The sequence below is a fragment of the Cynocephalus volans genome, chromosome 2 (assembly GCF_027409185.1).
Source record: "Cynocephalus volans isolate mCynVol1 chromosome 2, mCynVol1.pri, whole genome shotgun sequence".
Taxonomy (NCBI): domain Eukaryota; kingdom Metazoa; phylum Chordata; class Mammalia; order Dermoptera; family Cynocephalidae; genus Cynocephalus; species Cynocephalus volans.
In genome coordinates, this window is record NC_084461.1 from 34,218,314 (window position 1) to 34,241,554 (window position 23,241).

The following is a 23,241-nucleotide window of genomic DNA, read 5'->3' on the forward strand; positions in this document are numbered from 1 at the left end:
TGATGTAATTCACCTGTAAAGCTGTCATAGCCTGGCACTTTTGTACAGTGGAGGTGAGCAGTAATTCCTTAATTTATCTCTCTCTTTCCTATCCCCTCATTGCAAATAGTTTATTTGAATTTTCTGACTCTTCGGAAGCTGCTCAGTAATTAATATTTCTTGGAGAATCATTCATCCATATTTTCAACTTTGTTTAAATAGAATTAATTGAAACTGGAGGCTTTTGTTCATTTGTGACCATTACCTAAAGATATTTTTCTGCACTACAGGTGAGTTAGTTATATTTACAATTGAATAATGTGCTAGTTTAATAATAGTTCTGCAAGGTGGGTAAAACAGGTGTTGTCATATCCTCATCCCTCTTGTGAGAGACTGCAGCATGATCTTCAATTAACAGTGATTGAAACTACAACTAGACTTCAGTCCTCTTGATCCCTAGTCTAATGAGCTTTCCAGAGCACAGTGCTCTCTTAATATATACCTTACTGCCACTGCATTTTGCTCCCATCTCTTTCCTTCAACCCAATTTTGTCACCTTACATTTACTGCATACTAACTAAGTTCATGGCACTGTCTCTGGCATGTAATTTGTTAGCTAGGATCACAGTGCTGTTTCTCCTGTGTTCACCTGCTAGATAGAGTATACCGTTTACTGCCAAGTGGCAAAGTGTTTGAAGGGAAGCTAATATTTAAAAGAATCTTTTCATAAAGGTCAATGTAATTGAGAATGTGCGTCTGGTTGTTTTTCTTCACTGCAATTGCCTTCTGTCAGTGATGAAATGAAGATTTATTTACTGTTTCTCTTTTTATCACAGAAAAGCACAATTAGACATTCCACAAATCTACCTGCCTGCACATGACATATACTCACCTTTGTTCTTCAGTGATGATAATGAAGAGTCTTTGGACACTTTACATTTATTGATTGAGTATTTCAGTTTCATTCCTGGCACTAGCCGTGAAAGTTTTCAAACACAGCAGGATCACAGAGGACTCCTGTTCAGCCACACATGGGCAGATTCAATTACAGTTTCTTGTTAAAAGATGCTGCTGGAGGGAGGGGAGAAGAGTTGGCTGGGGAGTGGGCAGGATGTAGATCCAGAATGCTATTAGCTTACACATCAGACAGGGATAGATGTGTGTGGGAGCCTGGATCCTGGCCAGCAGCCTGCCAGCCTGACAACTCTGTCAACCATGGTCACTTTTCTTGCCAGATAAGCTGCTGTTATTGCTGGTTCAGTCAATTTAATTTTCAGTGTTCATGTTTTGTGTGAATAGGATATGTTGATATGTGTGTGTGTACATATTAAAATATCATTCTCACCTATAAAGGATCCATTTAAAGTCATGTCATGTTAGTAGGAAATATTTAAAGAGGTCATTCTGTGAGCAAATGAAGTTTTATATATTATTTGTGTCAGGAAGGGACATAAACCCACAGAGAGAAAAATATCTTTTTTCCCTGAGTTATATTTAGGTGACTAATTGTCACTGGCTGCCATATTCCTATGTAGAGGCCAGTGTTTCTCAAAGAGGTTTTGTGAACTGCCTATGTCAGAGTCATATGTGTGTTGTGGCAGCGGATGGGGGTAAGTGTAAAAATGCAGATTTCTAGACTTTACCCCAGACTTGCTCAGTTAGACTCTGTGGGGCTGGGGCTGGGACTCTGTGTGTTAAGAAGTGCCCCAGGTGATTATCTTGCACTCTAATATTTGGTAATAATACAAAAGTAATTTTTCAAAACAAACCATAAGTGATTCTTCTTTTAAAAAAATTCAGACTTACAGACTAGATTATTTCAGTTACAGATATTCATAGTGAAGAAAGATTATTTACATAAGAAAATTCCTCAGAATTTAAAAATAATAGAAAGCTGCTATGTTGTGTTTAACATATAAATTATTTTACCAAATGCATTCTACATACCATTTTTTGAAAATACGTCTATCATATGAAGTGTGGAACATCTGATATCCAAAGCAAGGTATATAAAAATAATAACACTTTTATTGTACTTACACTATGCCAGGCTTGTTTAAAAACCTTATCTATATTGATTTAATCCTCACACAGCCCTATGATGTATGTGGTACTATTGTCCCAGTTGTACAGGTGAGGAAACTGAGGCTTATAATTTGACCAAAGCCACACAAGTAGCAGGTGGCAGAATTGGGCTCTGAGTGCAGGTGGTCTGGATTCAGAGTTAAGCCTACAGTGTACTGCTTCTCTTCACAAAGCAACTAGTAGTAGTTATTAGAAAAGTTGAGTAATAGTGAAGCTGAAAAGATTATTGTGTGAGCCAGTGTGGCATAGCAGAGGGAACACTAGACTAAGAATCAGAAGTCCTGGGGTTTAGATCCAGCTCTGCCACTACCTAGTGAGTCTCTTACCTTGACTGAGTCCATTTTCCTTAACCATGAAGTAAGATGGTGGGGTTATGCCTATGCCTGGCCTTCATGTATATTTTTGAGTAGAAATTGTGGCCCGCAGTTATATATTTTATAAACGGGATCTTAGAGAGGGCTTTGATGGTACCTGGGTGTCTTAGGCCTCTGTGTCCTCAAGAGTTTTATCATTCTAACTTGTTTCCCCATTTAGTGATAAGATAACTAATGGCAATTTTATAGGATTCTTTCTGTTTTTCTTTTCCTCTCTTTCTCTTTCTTTTTTTTCTGTTTCCACAATTTCCAAATGTCTCATACATGTCCCTTTCTCCAACCTCACACAATCTTTGAACTCTCACACATAGCATTATGAGTTAGTATGCCCTATTTATGAGTCTGAGATGTGTTTATTTATTTTCTAAAATATTATGTATTCATTTCCTGAAAAGAAAAAAGAAAACTCTTTACCTAGAAACATCTTGTTATCTCTCATGTTTTTGTGTCCCTAATATTAAAAAAAATAAATAAATCTTTGATTAGCGCTTTACTAGAAAGAAGGAACCATTTCAAGTGGAATCTTTTGGTCAGGCCTTTTATTCAATCTTAATAATTCTGCATTTGTGATGACAGGGTCAGAGTTCATTCAGGGTCAGAATTCTGGGCAGTATTCATTCTAACAGGGTTAACAAGTGTGTCAGATTGTCAAGTCATGGCTATAATTGACTTTGGGCTTTGAGGTTTTCCTTCATAATAAACAATGGGCTCTGTGCCAGAAAAGCTTGTGGTTTATATTCATACACTGATGACTAAATAATACAAGTGATTTCCCCTCTTACTTGTTCTATTACCCTGGAGCTCAATTTATGCTTTTTGAATGAATCATATCAGAAGAACATCCATAATTAAGAATTTGACCTGTGTACTTTCCATTGCAACTGAAAACATTTTGGCGACTTTCCTCTTGCCTGAGTGCTAGAGAAGGAGTGTAGAAGGCATAGGTTAGAGCTTAGGAGAGAAAGGACAGTCCTGCTAATACTTTGAATCTCTCCCGCAAACAATGCACCTCAAGAAAGCTCTTCTAGAAGATTACAGGGAGAACCTTTTTTCAACACTGACTGCTATATAAAAAAAAACTCCTCTTTATGGAAACTGAAGGTGGGACTCGGTTTCTGTTAGATTTCTGTCATTTTCCTATAGCACACAGTTGCTGGAAAAAACTCACTTTGTACAAATATTCTTGAGAATTAGTTTTTTAAAAAAGTAACAAGGGGAAAATTAATCAGCACAGAGTATCAGCTAATCAGAATTGATAGATTTGAGAAAGACATTTGCTTAAGCTTTTATATTTGCTTCCTAAAATCATATTAACTATTAGCAAATGCAGAGTTCACTGAAGCTAAAACAAAATAAAAGAAAAAACACACTCCAGCAGCCCTCCTCTGATTGGTTTCTGTAATGGTTGGCAGCAATAACTGTGTTGCTATCTGATCTGTTCTCCTTTTCTTGCTAACTCTAGTAAGTTAACATATACAGTCAAATGAAAAATGTTTTCTATTCCCCAAATGAGTTAAACTGGAAAACACAAGTTTCACATGAGCCCTCTGTAAGTTTTAAGTTTTAAATTAACACTTAGAAAAATGGGTAGGTGTAGGCCATAAACTGGTTCTCTAGTAAAGCTTGCCTTATCCCTATTAATCTATTGAGCACCCGGAGTGATTATACATTTGCCTGAGTGGAATGTTCCCCTAACCTCCTTTTCCTTCAGGTCTATCCCTTTGTAGGCTTCTGATTGGGGCGAGGGAGATAAATCTGCCATGAATCTGTAAGTTTGACATGATAAATTCTTATCTCTTGAGAAAGGAGGTATGGAACTCTGGAGCAATTGATTAAATAGAAGACAAGGAAAGGGTAGGTAATGGAAATGCTTTCTCAAATTTGGAGAATACATTTCTTGCACACTATTTATTTGCTTGTGTATTTCCTGAGTTACTGTCATGTCTTTAGTGTCCCTTTGGTTTGATTTCTTCTACTCTTCCTTGTGGAAGCAACCAACAGGGTCTGTGTTAAGACCAGTGCACAAATTCCATTTCTTCAAGCAGCTCAGAAAGTAATCCCTTTTGTGGCCAGTGACAATGTTAATAGAGACTTAGAGGGTTTGTTAGTTGTTGTTATTTGTTTCCTGTTGGCTTTAAAAGCAGGAATTTCTAGACCAGCTTTTAAGGGTTTTCAAATCCATTAACATTTTATCTTTTTGCATGTGTCATTTTACTTTTGCTTGACATTATTGATTTATTTTTATAGTAGTTTTCTATGCCAAGGGCAAATTAGGCCATCCCCCAGGGAAGAAATCTCCTGGTTCTGTTTCTAACTTTGCTGGAGATTGCCTAATAATCTCTGTTCCTCATTGTCATGATAAAGTGGAGACTAAAGAAATCCATTTAAAATGTCCTAGATAGTCCTATATTGAATTTAAAAAATTTTTCTCATATGTGGATTTCCAAACTTTTTCAAAAGAATAACTGCTGGAAACAAATTCAAAGATAAAAATTGCTGGAAAGAAAGAATAGCTGCAAGGTTTAAAGCTATGATTCTCTCACTGTGCTCATACAAAACACTGGCATTCTCTAGGCTAGACGGAGATGTTCAATGTGCTAAAGTTGAATAATCTTTTTTGAAAAATCTGTTCTTTATTCAACAAACAACATACAGCTCTTGTTAAAGGTTCTGAACTATGCTGTAAGAATGTTGGTTTTGATGGCAGGATGAATTGGAATGACAGATACTTCCTTCTGTGGGCCACACTTCCCTTCCCCTCCTCGGGCCTAACTCCCAAGAATTAAAGGTCTCCTTACAGGATGGGCCTGAGGGTGCAACCCCAAACTTTATTTCTTCAGCAAGTCTTCAGTAGCATCATGTGGGGCCAACTTCTCCAGAAATATGAATATATTTTCCCACAGTTGGAGGAAGCTCATCATGTGTAAAAGTTTATGTTGAGAAGGTCATTTCTTACTGCACAGCCTTGTCTCAGAGCCCACCTTATCTCCTTTCTTTCTCAAGTTAGGGGAGGATGGAGCTCTCTCCAGGTCCACCAACCAGTGCGGATGCAGTAGATGCAGGAATTGAGAGTAACACTTAGGAAATGTTACAGCAATTTCATATAGCAGTTCAATCTAATAAAATTTTGGATTTGTTGTAGTCTTTCAATGTACAAAATATTATAGTCTTTCAATTTTAATTTTCCAGAGATATAATATTTGTCTGCAAGGGATTGAAAATTAGAAAACAAAGACTGGTTCTACACTACAGGTGGTATGAGAAATACTGCCCTAGCCCCAGGGGGGAGGCTAAGAGCCTCTCAAAGGTGCCTTATGTTTGTCCCAGGAAGAGGGTTTTTTCTTCCTTAACTCCCAAGTCCGAGAGCCTAGTTCTGTTTTTTTAATTCTGGGAAAATACATCTAAGATAAAACTTACCATCTTAGTAATTTTTCAGTGTTGATAGGAGGCTAGTTCTTACACTCGAGTGTTCCACACCTAGCCAGCAGAACGAGAGAACAAGAGATAAGGTGTCGTGACTTGATATTGCATACACGTATTTGGTCATTTTGCTGGCAACATTGTGATTAGTTCAAAAGTGGAAATTAAAATAAATGTCATGGAGTTTTACAAAAAGGACCATAATGTTTTAGGTGTCCTACCTTCCAAACAGCTTGATAACCCCTAAATTTCAATTCCTTGTGAGGACAAAGGAAACTGTTGTGGTCTAGTGATTGGAAGTGACAATCTAAGTGACATTAATGTAAACATTTAACGAATTCACTGAGTTCAGTGCTAGGGGGGAAAGATATCTCCTTTGAAAAATGAATATTTTTCTTTTTCTTTTGTCTTGGCTACTAGGAAATTCAATGCTAAGTTTTATACTCAGTTACATGCTCTTTTATTCTTTTGTTCTTGATCTTCTCATTTGTTTTGATTTTCTTTACAAATCAACTTTATTGAGGTACAACTTATATTCAATAAAATGCACTCATTTCAAGTTTGGACAAATGCATACACCTGTGTAATCACCACTTCCATCAAGATGATAGAACATTTCCATCCCTCTGAAACGTTCCCTTATGCCTCTTTGTAGTCAATATTCCCTTTCTACTTGTTGTTGAATAGTTTCATTGATTCTGTGCCCTTTCATGTTAGCCACCAACCTGCTACAAATATTTTTGGAATTAGGTGGAATATAAAAAAGTAACCCCTTAAATTCAATAGTCTTTTCAAGTATAGGTTTTCTTGCTGTGATCTACCATTCAATTTCTTTTTTTTATATCCAGAAAAGCAGCAGTGCAACTTCTTAGTACTAATCTCATTACAAGTAACGTTGATGAGCTGGTGTTTTATGAAGCATGGCCAGATATCTTTGGAAGATCATGTTCTTTTTTTTCCCCTTAGAAATAAAGGATTTTTTAAAACCAGACAGATTTGTTCCTCTATGGATTTGCCTTTACCTAAGTGGTCAACATCTCTGCCAGAAGATGAAATATGTAACAGGCACCAATTGCCTTGTTGTAGCACGTTAGAAAGCCAGTGGTCCTGCTTTCTAGTAATCCGGCAACTCGTGGCCTATGAAAATCTGCAGCTGCTTTTTGAAATGTTAGCTCTCTGACCTGTGTGTAGATGTCATGCAGTGTCTTGAAGTGACAACAAGTAGTTTAATCAACTGGTTTGTGTATGGGGACAGCTTGGGCTCTAGGTAGGTGTGTGAGGTAACTGGAGAGACAGATTGTGACTGACTTATGCATGAGGAATTCTAGTACATGACTCACATCAGACAACATTAACGTGAGTTGTGGATGGTTTATACTTCTTCCCCAGGATAATAAAAGAAACAGCAAGAGGTAATAAAAAGTTTTAATTTTTAACCCTGCTTTCACTTTCCAAATAAAAGGAATTATTGTTGTCATTATTTTTACCATTCTGGAATTACCTTGATATAATGAATTGAACTCTAAATGAAGATGTAAGCCAAAATATATAATCTTCAGATTTAATGTTTAATATCTCTTTGTAATGTAGTAAGGTGGTTTTAAAATAGGTCAGGAGTAGCTGACAAAAAGGGGCATACATTTAACCATTTAACATTTTCTTGGGATTATTTTCTGTGTGAATGGTGAAAAAAGGAATGCCATTCAACCAGGTATGTTTACAAAGCACAGAAGGCCCTCGTGCAAAGATTGCTTGATGTACTGCATGGCAGTATTTCAGCAATGATGCTATATGGCAGTATAACAGCCATGTACAGTGATGTATCCTAAAGGGTGGGGCATTTGGCTTGGGTGTAGGGGTGCAGGGGATGTTCTTTTTTTTTTTTTTTTTTTCTATTTCTTTTTGCTGACACAAATTACTATACAAGGATACTTCAAAAGTTCATGAAAAGATTTTTACTATCTTTGAATTCTGTTTTTCCATGAACTTTTTGAAGTACCCTTGTATTTATGTTAGCTACTATATTAAGCTCATTAGGTAAGAAAACTGTTAAACTCAAATTCTCTTATTTGTATGCACCATAATCACATGTATTGGGACTACTTAAGACTAGAAACAACCCAGAAAGCTGTAAAGATCATGTAGATTCTTGTTGGGTGACCATAATTTGTCCTTTCAGGCAGTCCCAGTTATCCTGAGTTTGAGATGGTGGGTGCTTGTGATGTGTGAGGTTCCACTGAATTTGATGTGTATTTGTTTTATTTAAGGAAAGGACAGCCTACGCAGTCTGCCACAGAGGGAAAACCATTAAAAGAATCATTGGCTCTTTTCCTGAACATAATTAAATTTTCATTATCCTTTTCTTTGCCAGAAGTCTAACGATTTATACTTAATAATTGAGATGTAATCAATTCCCCACTTTTGCTCCCACTTGATGAAAGAAGCCAAGTATAATATAATAAATGCTTACTGACTAAATACTTCTCCTCTTCTTTAACTTTTCCTTTAGGACTCAGCCCAAAACCATGTTTGCTCAAGTTGAATCTGATGATGAAGAAGCAAAGAATGAGCCAGAATGGAAAAAACGTAAAATTTGAGGAATCTCATTTGAGAGCTGTTTGCATGATGGGGAGGGATATGGGACAAGTTTTTTTGTTGTTGTTGTTTGCTTGTTTGTTTTTAAGGCTTATGAAATAAAAAGTACATTTTTATGAACAGGTTTTGTCCTTTGCATTATTGAACCATTCAAAAGATTGGTAGCCTACCCGTCACTAAAATTGTGCTTAGAGGAGGGGCCGGCCCGTGGCTCACTCGGGAGAGTGCGGTGCTGATAAAATTGTGCTTAGAGTTTCTTACCTACAACTATTAAACTGTATTACAAGTAAACAAGAAGCAGATTCTTTGCCTATTACCAAGTACTTTAGGTATTTGGAAAATTTATCCAACAGTCATGGATCTTGTACATATTCTCATAACCTTAGAGGGGAAAATGTACATTGAGATGTACATCGGTCTTAAGCAACTCTAGGAACATAATATAGAGATCAAAAAGTTTAATATTTCTGTATAATTTCACCACAGTTGTTTATATGACTGTAAATAATTAAGTTGAGTTCAAACCAAAAGCATTGTCATACATGGAAAGAACATGTATCTGATTATCCTTAACAGCAGAATACAGTGGTTAGAAGTTAGGAAAGTAGGCTTTGAAGTCAGACAATGTGGGTTTAAGTCCTGGCCCTGCTCTTTACTTCCGGGTCACCTTGAGAGAGTCATTAAACTTCTCTCCTCAAGCCTCAGATGAGGATAGTACCTACCTTGCAGGTCTGTCAGAAGGATTAAATGAGACAGTCCTTGTAGAGCATTTAGTATAGTATCTGGCACATAGTAAATACGCACTAAATATTTGCTGTTTTAAAATAGGGCTACTAATATCTACTGTCTGATTTTTATCAGTATTAAATTAGGAAGGTATAGAAATGCTTTGTAAATATAAGGGCTGTATAAGTGGAATACATTAAAAATTATTCCAAAAGATCTGTATGCTTTTGTGACTAGAAAACTAAAATGAATGTTGGCAGTTTGTCCAAGGTAATAAGTCAATAAAATAAAATTCTGTGGATTGGTTTCACATAGACATGGGGTAGTTTTTGCATGCGAAATAATCCCCACTAGACAATTCAGGTTTTTTAGGTACTTGCTCTTTGCCCTCCTGCACTCATTTGTTGTAGTGAATTAGGTAATTGTAAAAGTAAATGACGATCCAAAAAGTATGTCAGCTCCTGGTTCTACAGGCTTCACTTACCCCTCCTGCTTCCCCCAAAATCTTCTTAACAACTACTTGCATTCACACAGCTCTCTTTCCTATAGATTCTGCAGTGGCAGTGGGCATTCTTCTATAAATAAAGCCTAAATAACTGTATTTTTGTACACTATTCTCTGTCCTTTTTCCCTCCCTTCTTAATCTTTATCCCATTCCCCTTACTCTGAAACTGAGGCTGTAGATAATAGGCAATAAGAGAAAGAACTAGCATTTGCTGACAAGTACTCTGTGGCAAGTACTGTTCTACGCTCTTTATTTGTATTAGTTGATTTAATCCCCACAGAAACGCCATGAGTAGGTAAAATTGCTAAACCCATTTAACAGATGAGGCCAAAGAGGTTCAAGATGTCAAATAACCTGTCTGAGGTCACAGCCAGTGAGGGCCATACGAAGATACCCAAGATCTCTAAACAGTAATTAACAGACTGCCCCAAGTTTCCTATTCCTGTTGAAATACACTTCATCCAAAATCAATTACAGGGTTTTCAAGATGGCGGCGGCTGCGGCGGCTGGCGCGGAGTAGCTGAGGTGGAAAAGGTGGCCACTGGGCCTCAGGCAGCCGGGAAACTTGTGGACCTTCCTCTGGCCATCTCTTAAGGGAGGACTGCTGCTGCTGGCCGGTCGTGGGGGCTCAACGCCACTTTGCCCCCGGCAGGAGAGGCTGCCTCATTTACAGGCAACAGCTTTGAAGTGTGGAGCAGGAAAAGAACTGATTCTTAGCTGCAAAAGTGAGTCTTGAAACAGGGAACACGGCGCCAGGGCTGCTGTGGATGCAGCCAGGATCCCGGAGGCTGGGGCCGCACTGAAGGCGGCCAGCTGCCCTATTCAAGATTCGAGGTTTCAGGCCGGCATTAAAGAAGACTCCTGGGAGCGCCCGAGCGGCGCCGCGACTGAACAGCCCGAGGCGGCAGCGCCGAGAACACGGAAGGCAACAAACCAGAGACAGAGCGAGCGCCCGACCTGGCACAGCACTGTGAGTGATCCCTGGCACAGCTCTGTTCGGGGGGTGGTTGCCCACGCGGCTCCCCGACTGCACCACCAGGCCACTCACTGCCCCGGTGCTGCCTCCATTTTCCCAGGTGCGGGCAGCTCCGCCCTGCTCGGCCATCACTGAGCCCATTTGCTTGGCCTGGCACGGGGCTTTCCGGACCCTGCGGGCCGGCTTCCTCTCCCACTCCCTCCACGGTTCTCTGGCAGGGCTGGGGGTGTGGGGCGTCCCGACCAGTCTTGGGAGGGCTAGGAAGTACGGGCGGGCCGACTGTCACTCCACCACACCCTGGACTCCGGCCCCGGTAAACTTCCTGTTACTGGGAGGCAGATACCGTCTCTGCGACCACCAGTTTGGAAAAAAGCCTAACGAATTTCTGGTTGGGAATAGTGTGGTAGGAGAGTTCCCAGGTCCGCTTGAACCTGCCGGAGAGCAGGCTGCAGGCGGGCACTAGACTCGGTTTATACCGGGGGGATACAAAGGTGAACAAGACCCGAGAAAGATCTACACAGTGTTACAAAGGCACCCAGAGAGACCGGTCGTCTGTGCCTAGCAGAAACCTGGTAGACTTCCTGGGCGAGGCGGTGCTGAGCAGGGTCTTGAAGGCCCAGCTGATAGACGAGGGGTGCAGAAGACACGCCCCAACCCAGCACAGTGTGCACAGAGGGGGGAGACGTGCGGCCAGGGAGGCGGAGACTCGACAGAAACCACACACCCGGTGGGGTCGCCACTGCACGATCTAACAGCCTGGGCCAGAGCACACGGAACGGGGAGAAGTCCTGTACAGAAAGTGAAAGCTCAACAGAGATCACACACCCTGTGGTACGTGATCCACCAGCCCAGCAGAGTACAAGCTGACCAGAAAGGTGGATCCCCGGAGAAGCCCAAGACCCGAGGCAACCACACACACAAGACACTAGAGGCCAACTGAGCAGTCACGGCAGGAGCCATACCAAATTGGCAACAACAGCAACATCCTAGTTAGTCATTAGTCTTAAACCGGTGGACTGTGAAACCCCCTGCCACAATGAATAAACACCAAAAAAAAGACACCAGAAATACAAAAAATCAAGAAAGTACACCACCAAAAGTTAATAAATCTCATACTCTAGATCCTATAGAACAAGAAGCCCTTGAAATAACTGACAAGGAATTTCGAGTGATAATTCTAAAGAAACTGAATGAGATACAAGAAAACTCAGCTAGACATCATGATGAAATGAGGAAAAGTATACAGGATCTGAAAGAGGAAATATACAAGGAAATCAATGTCCTGAAAAAAAATGTAGCAGAACTTGCTGAACTGAAGAAGTTATTCAGCGAAATAAAAAACACAACGGAGAGTTTAACCAGCAGGCTTGTCGAAGTTGAAGAGAGAACCTCTGAACTTGAAGATGGGCTGTTTGAAATAACACAAGCAGACAAAAAGAAAGAAAAAAGAATCAAGGACATGGAAGAAAATCTGAGAGAGATATCAGACAACCTCAAGCGCTCAAATATCCGAGTCATGGGTATTCCAGAAGGGGAGGAAAATGGAGATTCCATTGAAAACATATTCAACAAAATAGTGGCAGAAAACTTCCCAGGTATAGGAAAAATCACAGATCTTCAGATCCAGGAAGCTCAACGATCTCCAAACGTATTCAACCCAAAAAGGCCTTCTCCAAGACATGTCATAGTCAAATTGGCAAAACTCAGAGACAAAGAGAGAATCTTAAAAGCTGCAAGAGAGAAGCGTCAAATCACCTATAAGGGAGCCCCAATCAGGTTAACATCAGACTTTTCATCACAAACCCTAAAAGCTAGAAAGGAATGGGATGATATTTTCAAAATACTAAAAGACAAAGATTGCCAACCAAGAATACTCTACCCTGCAAGGCTATCCTTCCGAAATGAGGGGCAAATAGTATATTTCTCAGACAAACAAAAACTGCGGGAGTTCACTACCACAAGACCACCCTTACAAGAAATCCTCAAGGGAGTACTGGGTTTGGTTCCTGAAAAATAACTACCACTGCCATAAAAACCTAAGAAAAATCTAAACCCGCTAGTACAATAAAAATGGCATTCATGAAGAGAAAACAAGCTAACAAAAACACTATCTACAACCTAAGGAACCAACAAACAAAGAAACCAAACAGTAAATCAGAAAGCAAGGAACAAAAGACACCTAAGACAACCAAACAACCAATAAAATGCTAAGAATAAATCAACACCTTTCAATAACAACTCTTAATGTTAAAGGCTTAAATTCCCCAATTAAAAGACACAGACTGGCTGACTGGATCAAAAAGCAGGACCCAACTATATGCTGCCTACAAGAGACCCACCTCACCCATAAAGATTCACACAGACTAAGAGTGAAAGGATGGAAAAAGATTTACCATGCAAACAGAAAAGAAAAACGAGCTGGAGTGGCTATTCTTATATCTGACAAAATAGACTTTAAACTAAAAACCATAAAAAGAGACAATGAGGGACACTACTTAATGATAAAAGGACTGATCCATCAAGAAGACATAACAATCATAAATATGTACGCACCCAATGTTGGAGCAGCCAGATTTATAAAACAAACTCTAGTAGACCTAAAGAAGGAAATAGACACTAATACCATAATAGCAGGGGACCTGAACACTCCACTGTCAATATTAGACAGATCATCTAGGCAAAGAATCAGTAGAGAAACACAAGATCTAAACAAGACTCTAGACCAATTGGAATTGGCAGATATCTACAGAACATTCCACCCAACAACCTCAGAATATTCATTCTTCTCATCAGCACATGGATCATTCTCCAAGATAGATCACATATTAGGTCACAAATCAAGTCTCAATAAATTCAAAAAAATTGGAATTATCCCATGTATCTTCTCAGACCACAATGGATTAAAACTAGAAATTAATAACAAGCGAAACTCTGGAAACTATACAAACACATGGAAATTAAACAGCATTCTACTTAATGACATATGGGTCCAAGAAGAAATCAAGCAGGAAATCAAAAAGTTTATTGAAACTAATGAAAACAATGATACATCATACCAAAACCTGTGGGATACTGCAAAAGCAGTATTGAGGGGAAAATTTATTGCATTAAATGCTCACTTCAGAAGAATGGAAAGATGGCAAGTGAACAACCTAACACTTCACCTTAAAGAACTAGAAAAACAAGAACAATCCAATCCTAAAGTTAGCAGACGGAGAGAAATCATTAAGATCAGAGCAGAACTAAATGAAATTGAAAACCAAAAAACAATTCAAAAGATCAACGAATCTAAAAGTTGGTTTTTTGAAAAGATAAATAAAATTGACAAACCATTAGCATGGCTAACAAAAAAAAGAAGAGAGAAGACTCAAATAACAAAAATTAGAAATGAAAAAGGCGATATTACAACTGATTCATCTGAAATACAAGGAATCATTCGAGACTACTATAAACAACTATACGCCAACAAATTTGAAAATCTGGAGGAAATGGATAAATTTCTGGACACACACAAGCTCCCAAAACTGAACCGTGAAGACGTAGAAAATTTGAACAGACCAATAACAATAAAGGAGATTGAAGCTGTTATTAGAAGGCTCCCAACAAAGAAAAGCCCAGGACCAGATGGATTCACAGCAGAATTTTACCAAACATTCAAAGAGGAATTGACACCGATTCTTTACAAACTATTCCAAAAGATTGAAATGGACGCAAATCTCCCAAACTCATTCTATGAAGCAAACATCATCCTGATACCAAAACCAGGTAAAGATATAACCAAAAAAGAAAACTACAGGCCGATATCCTTGATGAATATAGATGCAAAAATCCTCACTAAAATACTAGCAATCAGAATACAGCAACACATACGAAAAATTATTCATCACGATCAAGTGGGATTCATCCCAGGGATGCAAGGTTGGTTCAACATACGCAAATCAATAAATGTGATACACCATATTAATAAACTCAAACACAAGGACCATATGATCATCTCTATAGATGCTGAAAAAGCATTTGATAAAGTTCAGCACTCATTCATGACAAAGACCCTCTATAAGTTAGGTATAGAGGGAAAGTATCTCAACATAATTAAAGCCATATATGCCAAACCCACTGCCAATATCATCCTGAATGGGGAAAAGCTGAAAGCTTTTCCTTTAAGAACAGGAACTAGACAAGGATGCCCACTCTCACCACTCCTATTCAACATAGTGTTGGAAGTACTAGCCAGAGCAATCAGAGAAGAGAAGGAAATAAAGGGCATCCAGATTGGAAAAGATGAAGTCAAACTGTCCCTGTTTGCAGATGACATGATCCTATATATCGAACAGCCTAAAACCTCTACAAAAAAACTCTTGGAATTGATAAATGATTTCAGCACAGTAGCAGGATACAAAATCAACACACAAAAATCAGTAGCATTTCTTTTCTCCAATAGTGAACATGCAGAAGGAGAAATCAAGAAAGCCTGCCCATTTACAATAGCCACCAAAAAAATAAAATACTTAGGAATTGAGTTAACCAAGGAGGTGAAAAATCTCTATAATGAGAACTACAAACCACTGCTGAGAGAAATTAGAGAGGATACAAGAAGATGGAAAGATATTCCATGCTCTTGGATTGGAAGAATCAACATAGTGAAGATGTCCATACTACCCAAAGTGATATACAAATTCAATGCAATCCCCATCAAAATTCCAAAGACATTTTTCTCAGAAATGGAAAAAACTATTCAGACATTTATATGGAACAATAAAAGACCACGAATAGCCAAAGCAATGCTCAGCAAAAAAAATAAAGCTGGAGGCATAACACTACCTGACTTTAAGCTATACTACAAAGCTATAATAACCAAAACAGTATGGTACTGGCATAAAAACAGACACACTGACCAATGGAATAGAATAGAGAATCCAGAAATCAACCCACACACTTACTGCCATCTGATCTTTGACAAAGGCACCAAGCCTATTCACTGGGGAAGGGACTGCCTCTTCAGCAAGTGGTGCTGGGATAACTGGATATCGATATGCAGGAGAATGAAACTAGATCCATACCTCTCACCGTATACTAAAATCAACTCAAAATGGATTAAGGATTTAAATATACACCCTGAGACAATAAAACTTCTTAAAGAAAACATAGGGGAAACACTTCAGGAAATAGGACTGGGCACAGACTTCATGAATACGACCCCAAAAGCACGGGCAACCAAAGGAAAAATAAACAAATGGGATTATATCAAACTAAAAAGCTTCTGCACAGCAAAAGATACAATTAAAAGAGTTAAAAGACAACCAACAGAGTGGGAGAAAATATTTGCAAAATATACATCTGACAAAGGATTAATATCCAGAATATATAAGGAACTCAAACAACTTTACAAGAAGAAAACAAGCAACCCAATTAAAAAATGGGCAAAAGAGCTAAGTAGGCATTTCTCTAAGGAAGATATCCAAATGGCCAGCAGACATATGAAAAAATGCTCAACATCACTCAGCATCCGGGAAATGCAAATCAAAACCACATTGAGATACCATCTAACCCCAGTTAGGATGGCTAAAATCCAAAAGACTATGAACGATAAATGCTGGCGAGGCTGCGGAGAAAAAGGAACTCTCATACATTGTTGGTGGGACTGCAAAATGGTGCAGCCTCTATGGAAAATGGTATGGAGGTTCCTTAAACAATTGCGGATAGATCTACCATACGACCCAGCCATCCCACTGTTGGGAATATACCCAGAGGAATGGAAATCATCAAGTCGAAGGTATACCTGTTCCCCAATGTTTATCGCAGCACTCTTTACAATAGCCAAGAGTTGGAACCAGCCCAAATGCCCATCATCAGATGAGTGGATACGGAAAATGTGGTACATCTACACAATGGAATACTACTCAGCTATAAAAACGAATGAAATACTGCCATTTGCAACAACATGGATGGACCTCGAGAGAATTATATTAAGTGAAACAAGTCAGGCACAGAAAGAGAAATACCACATGTTCTCACTTATTGGTGGGAGCTAAAAATTAATATATAAATTCACACACACACATACACACATACACACACAAACCGGGGGGGGGGAAGAAGATATAACAACCACAATTATTTGAAGTTGATACAACAAACAAACAGAAAGGACATGATTGGGGGGGAGGGGGGGAGGGAGAAGGGAGGGAGGTTTTGGTGATGGGGAGCATTAATCAGCTACAATGTATATCGACAAAATAAAATTTAAAAAAAAAAAAAAAAAAAAAAAAAAAAAAACAAAATCAATTACAGACTAATATTTTGTTCCAGCTGCATAGGATTTATAAATTTATTGCTTCTTGGGTAAAACTTATTGAAAGCATCTCAGATTTTCCCCCATCTTAACATAAACATTGCGCCATATGGAAGTATTCGTCTTGTGCAGCCAAAAGTTGCAGTGGAGGGTTGGGGGAGGAATAAAAACTTGATCGTAGTGGTCTTGGCGGAGTCTGCTATGATGTAAGGGAGAGAAAGGCAAATTTTGCACGAAGATGAGTTTCTCACTGTCACCCACAACATAAGTGGGCCTTTTCATGTTTGAGATGATCTGTCTCACTCTAGAGAGTTATACAAAGGATTATTTTTTCCACAGGAGATTGGCAAAATACACATAAGGATTCCGATTTCTAATTTGGTGAGGGGAGGACCTTAGAAGCAGGACTGGACAAATAGTGGGCATTCATTTGACCTATAGTCCTATCACCAGGTGGACATCACCAGTCAGTTGTCTCACAGGCCCTGGCCCTCTGCATGTCCCTCAGGCCTCATTGTCCTCTCCAATACAACCTGGTGTTCCCCATCTTGGTCAGCTTCATTTCTAGCTGCTCAAAGAAGGGACCTGGAAGTCATGGTCATAACTCCTGCCTCACCCCCCACTCCCACCCCATTTAATCATTTGCCAGTTTCTGCCCACGCTATCTTCTGAACCTCTCATCTTCCCTTCCTCTCTCTGCTACCACCCCTGTTAGAATTTAGACCCTCTTCTATCTAGCCTTCACCAGGACCACTTAGGAGATCACCTCCCAGCTAGTCTCCCTGTTTTTCATTTGGTCCTCATCTCCCCCATCTTTCATTCTGCCACCAGTTAGCCTTTTAAAACCAAAATTTATCTTTTCATTCCTTTGTCAGTAGTTCTAATTCGTAACATCCAGGATTCTACCTCTCCCTGTCGTTCTTGCTTTAACTCCTACTGATCCGGTACATGCTTCTGAGGTCCCCCCAGCTGACAGCCAGAACCAGCATGTTCTTGAGCCAGCTTGGAAACCAGATCCTCCAGTCCCATTTGAGTCACATTGTCTTTTGCACGAAGCAGAGATGAACCAATCCCTGCAGAGCCTTACCCAAATTGTAAATGAATAAGCAAAATAATTGATTATTGTCATATTCAACTAAGTTTTGGGGTTGTTTCTTATACATCATATGTAAGTTGAATAACATAAAACATTTTTAAAAAAGATCATTTAACTATTCAAATACAAGCAGTGCTAATATTTTGATGAATTACCTTCCAATTTTTTTCTTTTATGTATAGTTATGAGATTTATTTTCTCCTCTTCTTAAAGCATACTTATATATATTTATAAACAATATAGTATATTTTTCACTTGTTAAATAAATATGTAAATTTTCCACATTACAAACATCATGTATAATTTTATTGGTGTATCAGTTCGTTTCTGTTGCTCATAACAAAATAGAACTGGGTGATTTCTGAAGAAAAACAAAATTTATTGCTTACAGTTTTGGAGGCTAGGAAGTCCAAAGTCCAGGGAACACATCTGGTGAGGATCTTGGTGGTGGCAGCAGTGACCCACGGGTCTCACATTGCAATATTGTGGAAGCAGAAAGAGCAGAGATTGCAGAGAGAGACAGACTCTCCTCCTCTTTTAAAGCCCTCAGAACCACGCCCCTGACCACCATTTTTAATCAATTCACTACTGCACGGTCCTACAATCCAATCACCTCTTCAAGGCTCCACCTTTCAATTTCCATAATAGGATTTCTCTTAACAGTCACAGTGGGGGCTAAATTTCTAATACCTAAAACTCAGGGAACACAATTCAAGCTTCAGTGAGTTTTGAGGGGACATAATTCAATCCACTACAATTGCCTACTTTGTAGTGCATTATGTAGATGTATTGTCTCTACTTAACCAACCTCCTACTATTGGAAATACAGATTGGTTTTAAATTTGATATTATAAGCAGTGATGCTTTGAATAGCTCTATGCCTAAAGTTTCTTTATATATATATAATTCTTAGATTGGTTACTGAAAATGGAATTATGGGGGAGGGGGGTCAAAAAGAATGACTAATATTTGCTAGATAGAATCATTGTAATCTCGGTAGTTACCTTATCTGTGATTCCTCAATTGGACAAAGATGGTTCTGGACAATATTGGTAGTATAGTACGCATGTCTTTCCAGAACCTCAGAATGTGATTTTATTTGGAAATAGGATCTTTACAGATACAATTAGTTAAATTAAGATGAGGTTGTACTGGATTAAGGTGGGCCCTAAATGCACTGGCTGGTGTTCTTATAAGAAGACTATGTGAAGACACGGGGACACAGAGATACACACAGAGGGAAAAAGACAATGTGAAGACAGAGGCAGAAACTGAAGTGATGTAACCACAAGTCAGGGAACTCCAAGAACTGCCGGCAACCACCAGAAGATGGAAGAGGCAAGAAGGTTCTTCCCTAGAGCATTTAGAGAGGGCACAGCCCTGCTGACACCCTGATTTCAGACCTCTGGCTTCCAGAACTGAGAGAATAATTTCCTGTCGTTTTAAGCCACCCAGTTAGTGGTAATTTGTTAAGGAAGGCTTAGGAAACTAATACACTTAACAACAAGATGTGAGGAACACTTGGATCCAGATGGGGCTTCTCAAGACTGCATCTCACCATACTTTGCTGAAGGCTCGGAAAAAGAAAAAAAAAAAAAAAAAATCACAGGAAGATCCTCAGAGTCCAACATCAAAGTGTAGAATTCTCCCCTCTCTCCCTCAGTATAGACCTGAATTATTGGGACTATTGTTTTATCCAGTAAGTTTTGGGGTAACTTGTTACACAGCAATAAATAACTAATAAAATTTCCAATGCAGCTAATTCATTTTACGTTTTGAGTATTTAGCCATTAGTTTCCAGAGTGACTTCCTGTTCAATCTTCTGAAATTGAACTCATTAAGAATTTGTCTTATGGTAGTGAGATCACTTGACTTTTCTTGATGGGACGGGGGTGAGGAGACTGTCATGAACCACTTGGGTCAGCCCAGAGGTTAGAGCTAAAGGAAATAATCATAGGACTCTTTCCTTCAGTTCTGTGGAGTCGGCAGAGTTGCTGCCCCCTTACCCATCTCCCCTCAGTCAACTTGCCTGGCAGTGGTTCTCCGAGCTGCTATGACATCCTCACTTGGTCTTATCTCCCTATCCTCAGGACAGACAGACGTCCAGCATGTAGCTTCCTATCTTTTTGTTTGTTTGGCAGCTGGCTGGCACAGAGATCCAAACCCTTGACCTTGGGGTTATCAACAGGATGCTCTAACTAACTGAGCAAACCAGCCAGCTTGGCATTGTGGCTTCCTAATCCAAAGTATCCATGAGGTTGTAAGCCTATGAGCAAGTCTTCCTTGCATCCTTTTAAATTCTGAGACATGTATGGCTGAATAACTGAAGACGGTTTTGTGGTTTGTAAGTCACTTGGAAGCATAGGTAGCTGACAACTGGATGTTCCCGCATCTGCTGGACAGAGCCAACATGAACAGATGTCTGTTGCCACTCCCCAGACCCCTGAAGTTCATCAGCCATGGCAAAGGATAAACATATGGTAGATAATATTTACCATATTAATCAAGGAGTCTCAATTAGTGGTATGTCTGGTATCTTGGAAGTAGCATTGATATCGGAGGTAGTGTCTGGAGGTCCCAGTAGTCTGCCTTAACCCACCCTGTCCTCTTACCAGGTTCTTGACTCCACCACAGTAAAGAATTCAAGAGCAGAGTCACAGTAGAAAATGAGAACAGGTTTAAAATCATGAATAAGAGATACGGATTTCACAGAGAAAGAGTGGCCTAGCTCCAGAGACTGAGTAGGGCCCACACCTAGTTTAACACAAAAGCAAGAAATACACACTTGAAGTTCAGTACGGAGTGCAGTCTGGCTCAAGAAAGTGAGCAGCCACCTACTGAAAGTAAACTTAATACAAAAGTAAAGCACACACACCTCAGCCAGCAAAGGGTGGGCTGGCTCCAGGAGAGTGGGCAACAACCTCATCTGCTGGGATTTGGCTTTTACAGTTTTGCCATCTAATCAATATTCAATCAAGGAGGTGGTTCCCAGTTATGTAAAGTCTTGCACATGCTCAGCTGGTCCCCTTTGGAGCATGTTCATTGGTCATATCTTATTAAATGCACCAGACATATTCAAGAATATTCAGTTCTCTCTAGCACCTCTAGTGGAAGGTCATTCAGCTACCAGGGTTATATAAACCTCTACTGAGCATGCCCAGCCACCGGATTTGCATAAGTCAGCCCCCTGTTGTCTCATTTTCCCCTTAGTACTAAAAGTAGGTCTAACCAGCAACAGGAGCTTTCCTCTAGGAGAGGGCCTAGAGGAGGGGCCTGAGACCTCGGGGAGTAGCGTGAAACCCAGAAACTGAGCATCTCCTATCTCGGCATGAAATATGAAGTCAGGAGTTTTCAGGTTCATGTTTCTTCTTTGCTATTTATTAATTTTGTGAGTTTAGTAAAGTCACATAAACTCTGAACCTCAGTTTCTTCATCTGTAGAATGGGAACAATGTTAACCACCTAGCTTACATCCAGCACAGTGCTTTACAGTTTAAATTAGGGTCTATGTGAAAGTGCTTTGCAAACTATGAAATGCTAACATCGTTGTTGCCTCTTCTAGTTATTTATCATTAGTTTCTCAATGAATGTACATGAAGGGCATATTCTTAGAAAATAAATCCAAGTATATATCATCCCCATAGTCAAGAATCATTGTGGTGGCAGAAAGGATGCTCTACCAGCAAGGAGAATTTGAATCTACGTGTTTAAGAGGTTGCCATCCAATGTGGAGGTTATCCGAGTTTTGGCAAAGTTTGTTTTGAGGGGAGGGGCCCTGATCCTGATTGATTCGGCTTCTCATGGAGCCAAATGGGACCGTGACTTAGCTCCTGTTGGCTTCACGGTCGTCCGTGCTGAGCACAATGGCCCTCATGGTGCTGGCTTTGACAGCATCTGAAACCTTTCCAAATTTAGAATAATGGGAAAGTTGTCTTCTGTATTTCTCACAGGCTATTTTGATATTGGTTTTTTCTTTTTTGTCCTTGTTTCTCCCCACAATTAAAAAGTATTGTGTTCACTTTGTTGGTTGCTGTATGGTCTTTCCCTTTGACTCTATTGCCTCTTGTTTATGAAAAATGGCAAGTCAACCATGACAAATGTTGCCAGCAGCAATCTTGCCTCTTAAATACAGAGAGTTTTTTCTTCCCCTTATTTTGTTTTAAAAATAAGAAAGATTTTTTCCTTTGGGGAAAAAAGTCTCATTATTTAGAGATACATAGTATAGAGAAAAGCTTTGGAATCAGGAGACCTGGGTTCAAATCCCAGGTTGGACAAGTTGAATAATCTCTTTGGAGCCTCAGTGACTCTGGAGGATGCTGTGAGGAGCAAAGTGTGAAAGTAGTTTCTGGGTCATAAAATGCTATTCAACTGTCCTTATGACTACATCTCTTTTCAGAGGGGCCTAGCAGGAGTAGGCAGACTATTCACAGATTTCAGTTCAGGATATTTCTTAGAAATGCTGTATTATGTATATGTGTGTATGATCTGAAAGGGGAAAGTCCTGAAGAACATGCTGCAGATCTATTTCTTCACCTCAAAAATCTCCACACCTGCTTTTGAAATCCAGCCCCTGCCTGCTCAGTGCCCACCTCCTGGAAGCTGGAGGTTAGCCTACGACCCATGCCTGGAGACTTTCTCCTGATGGTCTTCCCCAGTGGCCATGTTCTTTCTTTCATCCAGCTCCCAGGGTGGCTGAACCCCACGTGCGATGACTCTCTTTCGCCTGACAATGTGGCCTGCTGGTGAGACTTGTGAATTTGCTTCAGGGCCAGGTGCAAGGTTCTAACCAAGCTGCGACTGGCTTTCCTCGCATCTTCCAAGCTCTTTGTCGTTATGAACAGTCAATAACAATCAACATTATTCTTTTAATTTATGTGTGGTCACATTTTACTTTTTCCTTTACTGAGGATCACAGAACTGTTTATAACGAGAAGACAGAGCAGCACAGAAGGCAAATGTTATTTATCTCTGGAGATGTCTGACAAGCAGTTCCTCACCCTTGCCTCAATGTGCTTTGGGAACTACATCATAATGTGTGCTGTGGCAAAGCAGATGCTTGTCAAGCAGAGCGTATTCCACCCATAAGAACGAGGTTGTGATTGGACTGCCAAGGAGATGAAGGACTAAACATCTCATAAGTCATAGACCAACCTTGTGTCATGAAATCCAGAGAAAGCAGCAGAGAGCTTCTAGA

At 39.7% G+C, this 23,241-nt stretch overlaps 1 protein-coding gene across 1 annotated transcript in view; it reads left to right on the forward strand.

Annotated features, from left to right (window-relative positions):
* The window catches only part of WDR70 (WD repeat domain 70), a 359,712-nt gene extending 351,139 nt beyond the window's left edge, over positions 1-8,573 (forward strand). The window contains exon 18 of the mRNA XM_063087213.1: positions 8,368-8,573. Within this exon, the coding sequence (XP_062943283.1) occupies positions 8,368-8,455 (88 nt within the window). The 3' untranslated portion in view covers positions 8,456-8,573. The remainder of the gene's footprint in view (positions 1-8,367) is intronic.
* The last annotated feature ends 14,668 nt before the right edge of the window (positions 8,574-23,241 follow it).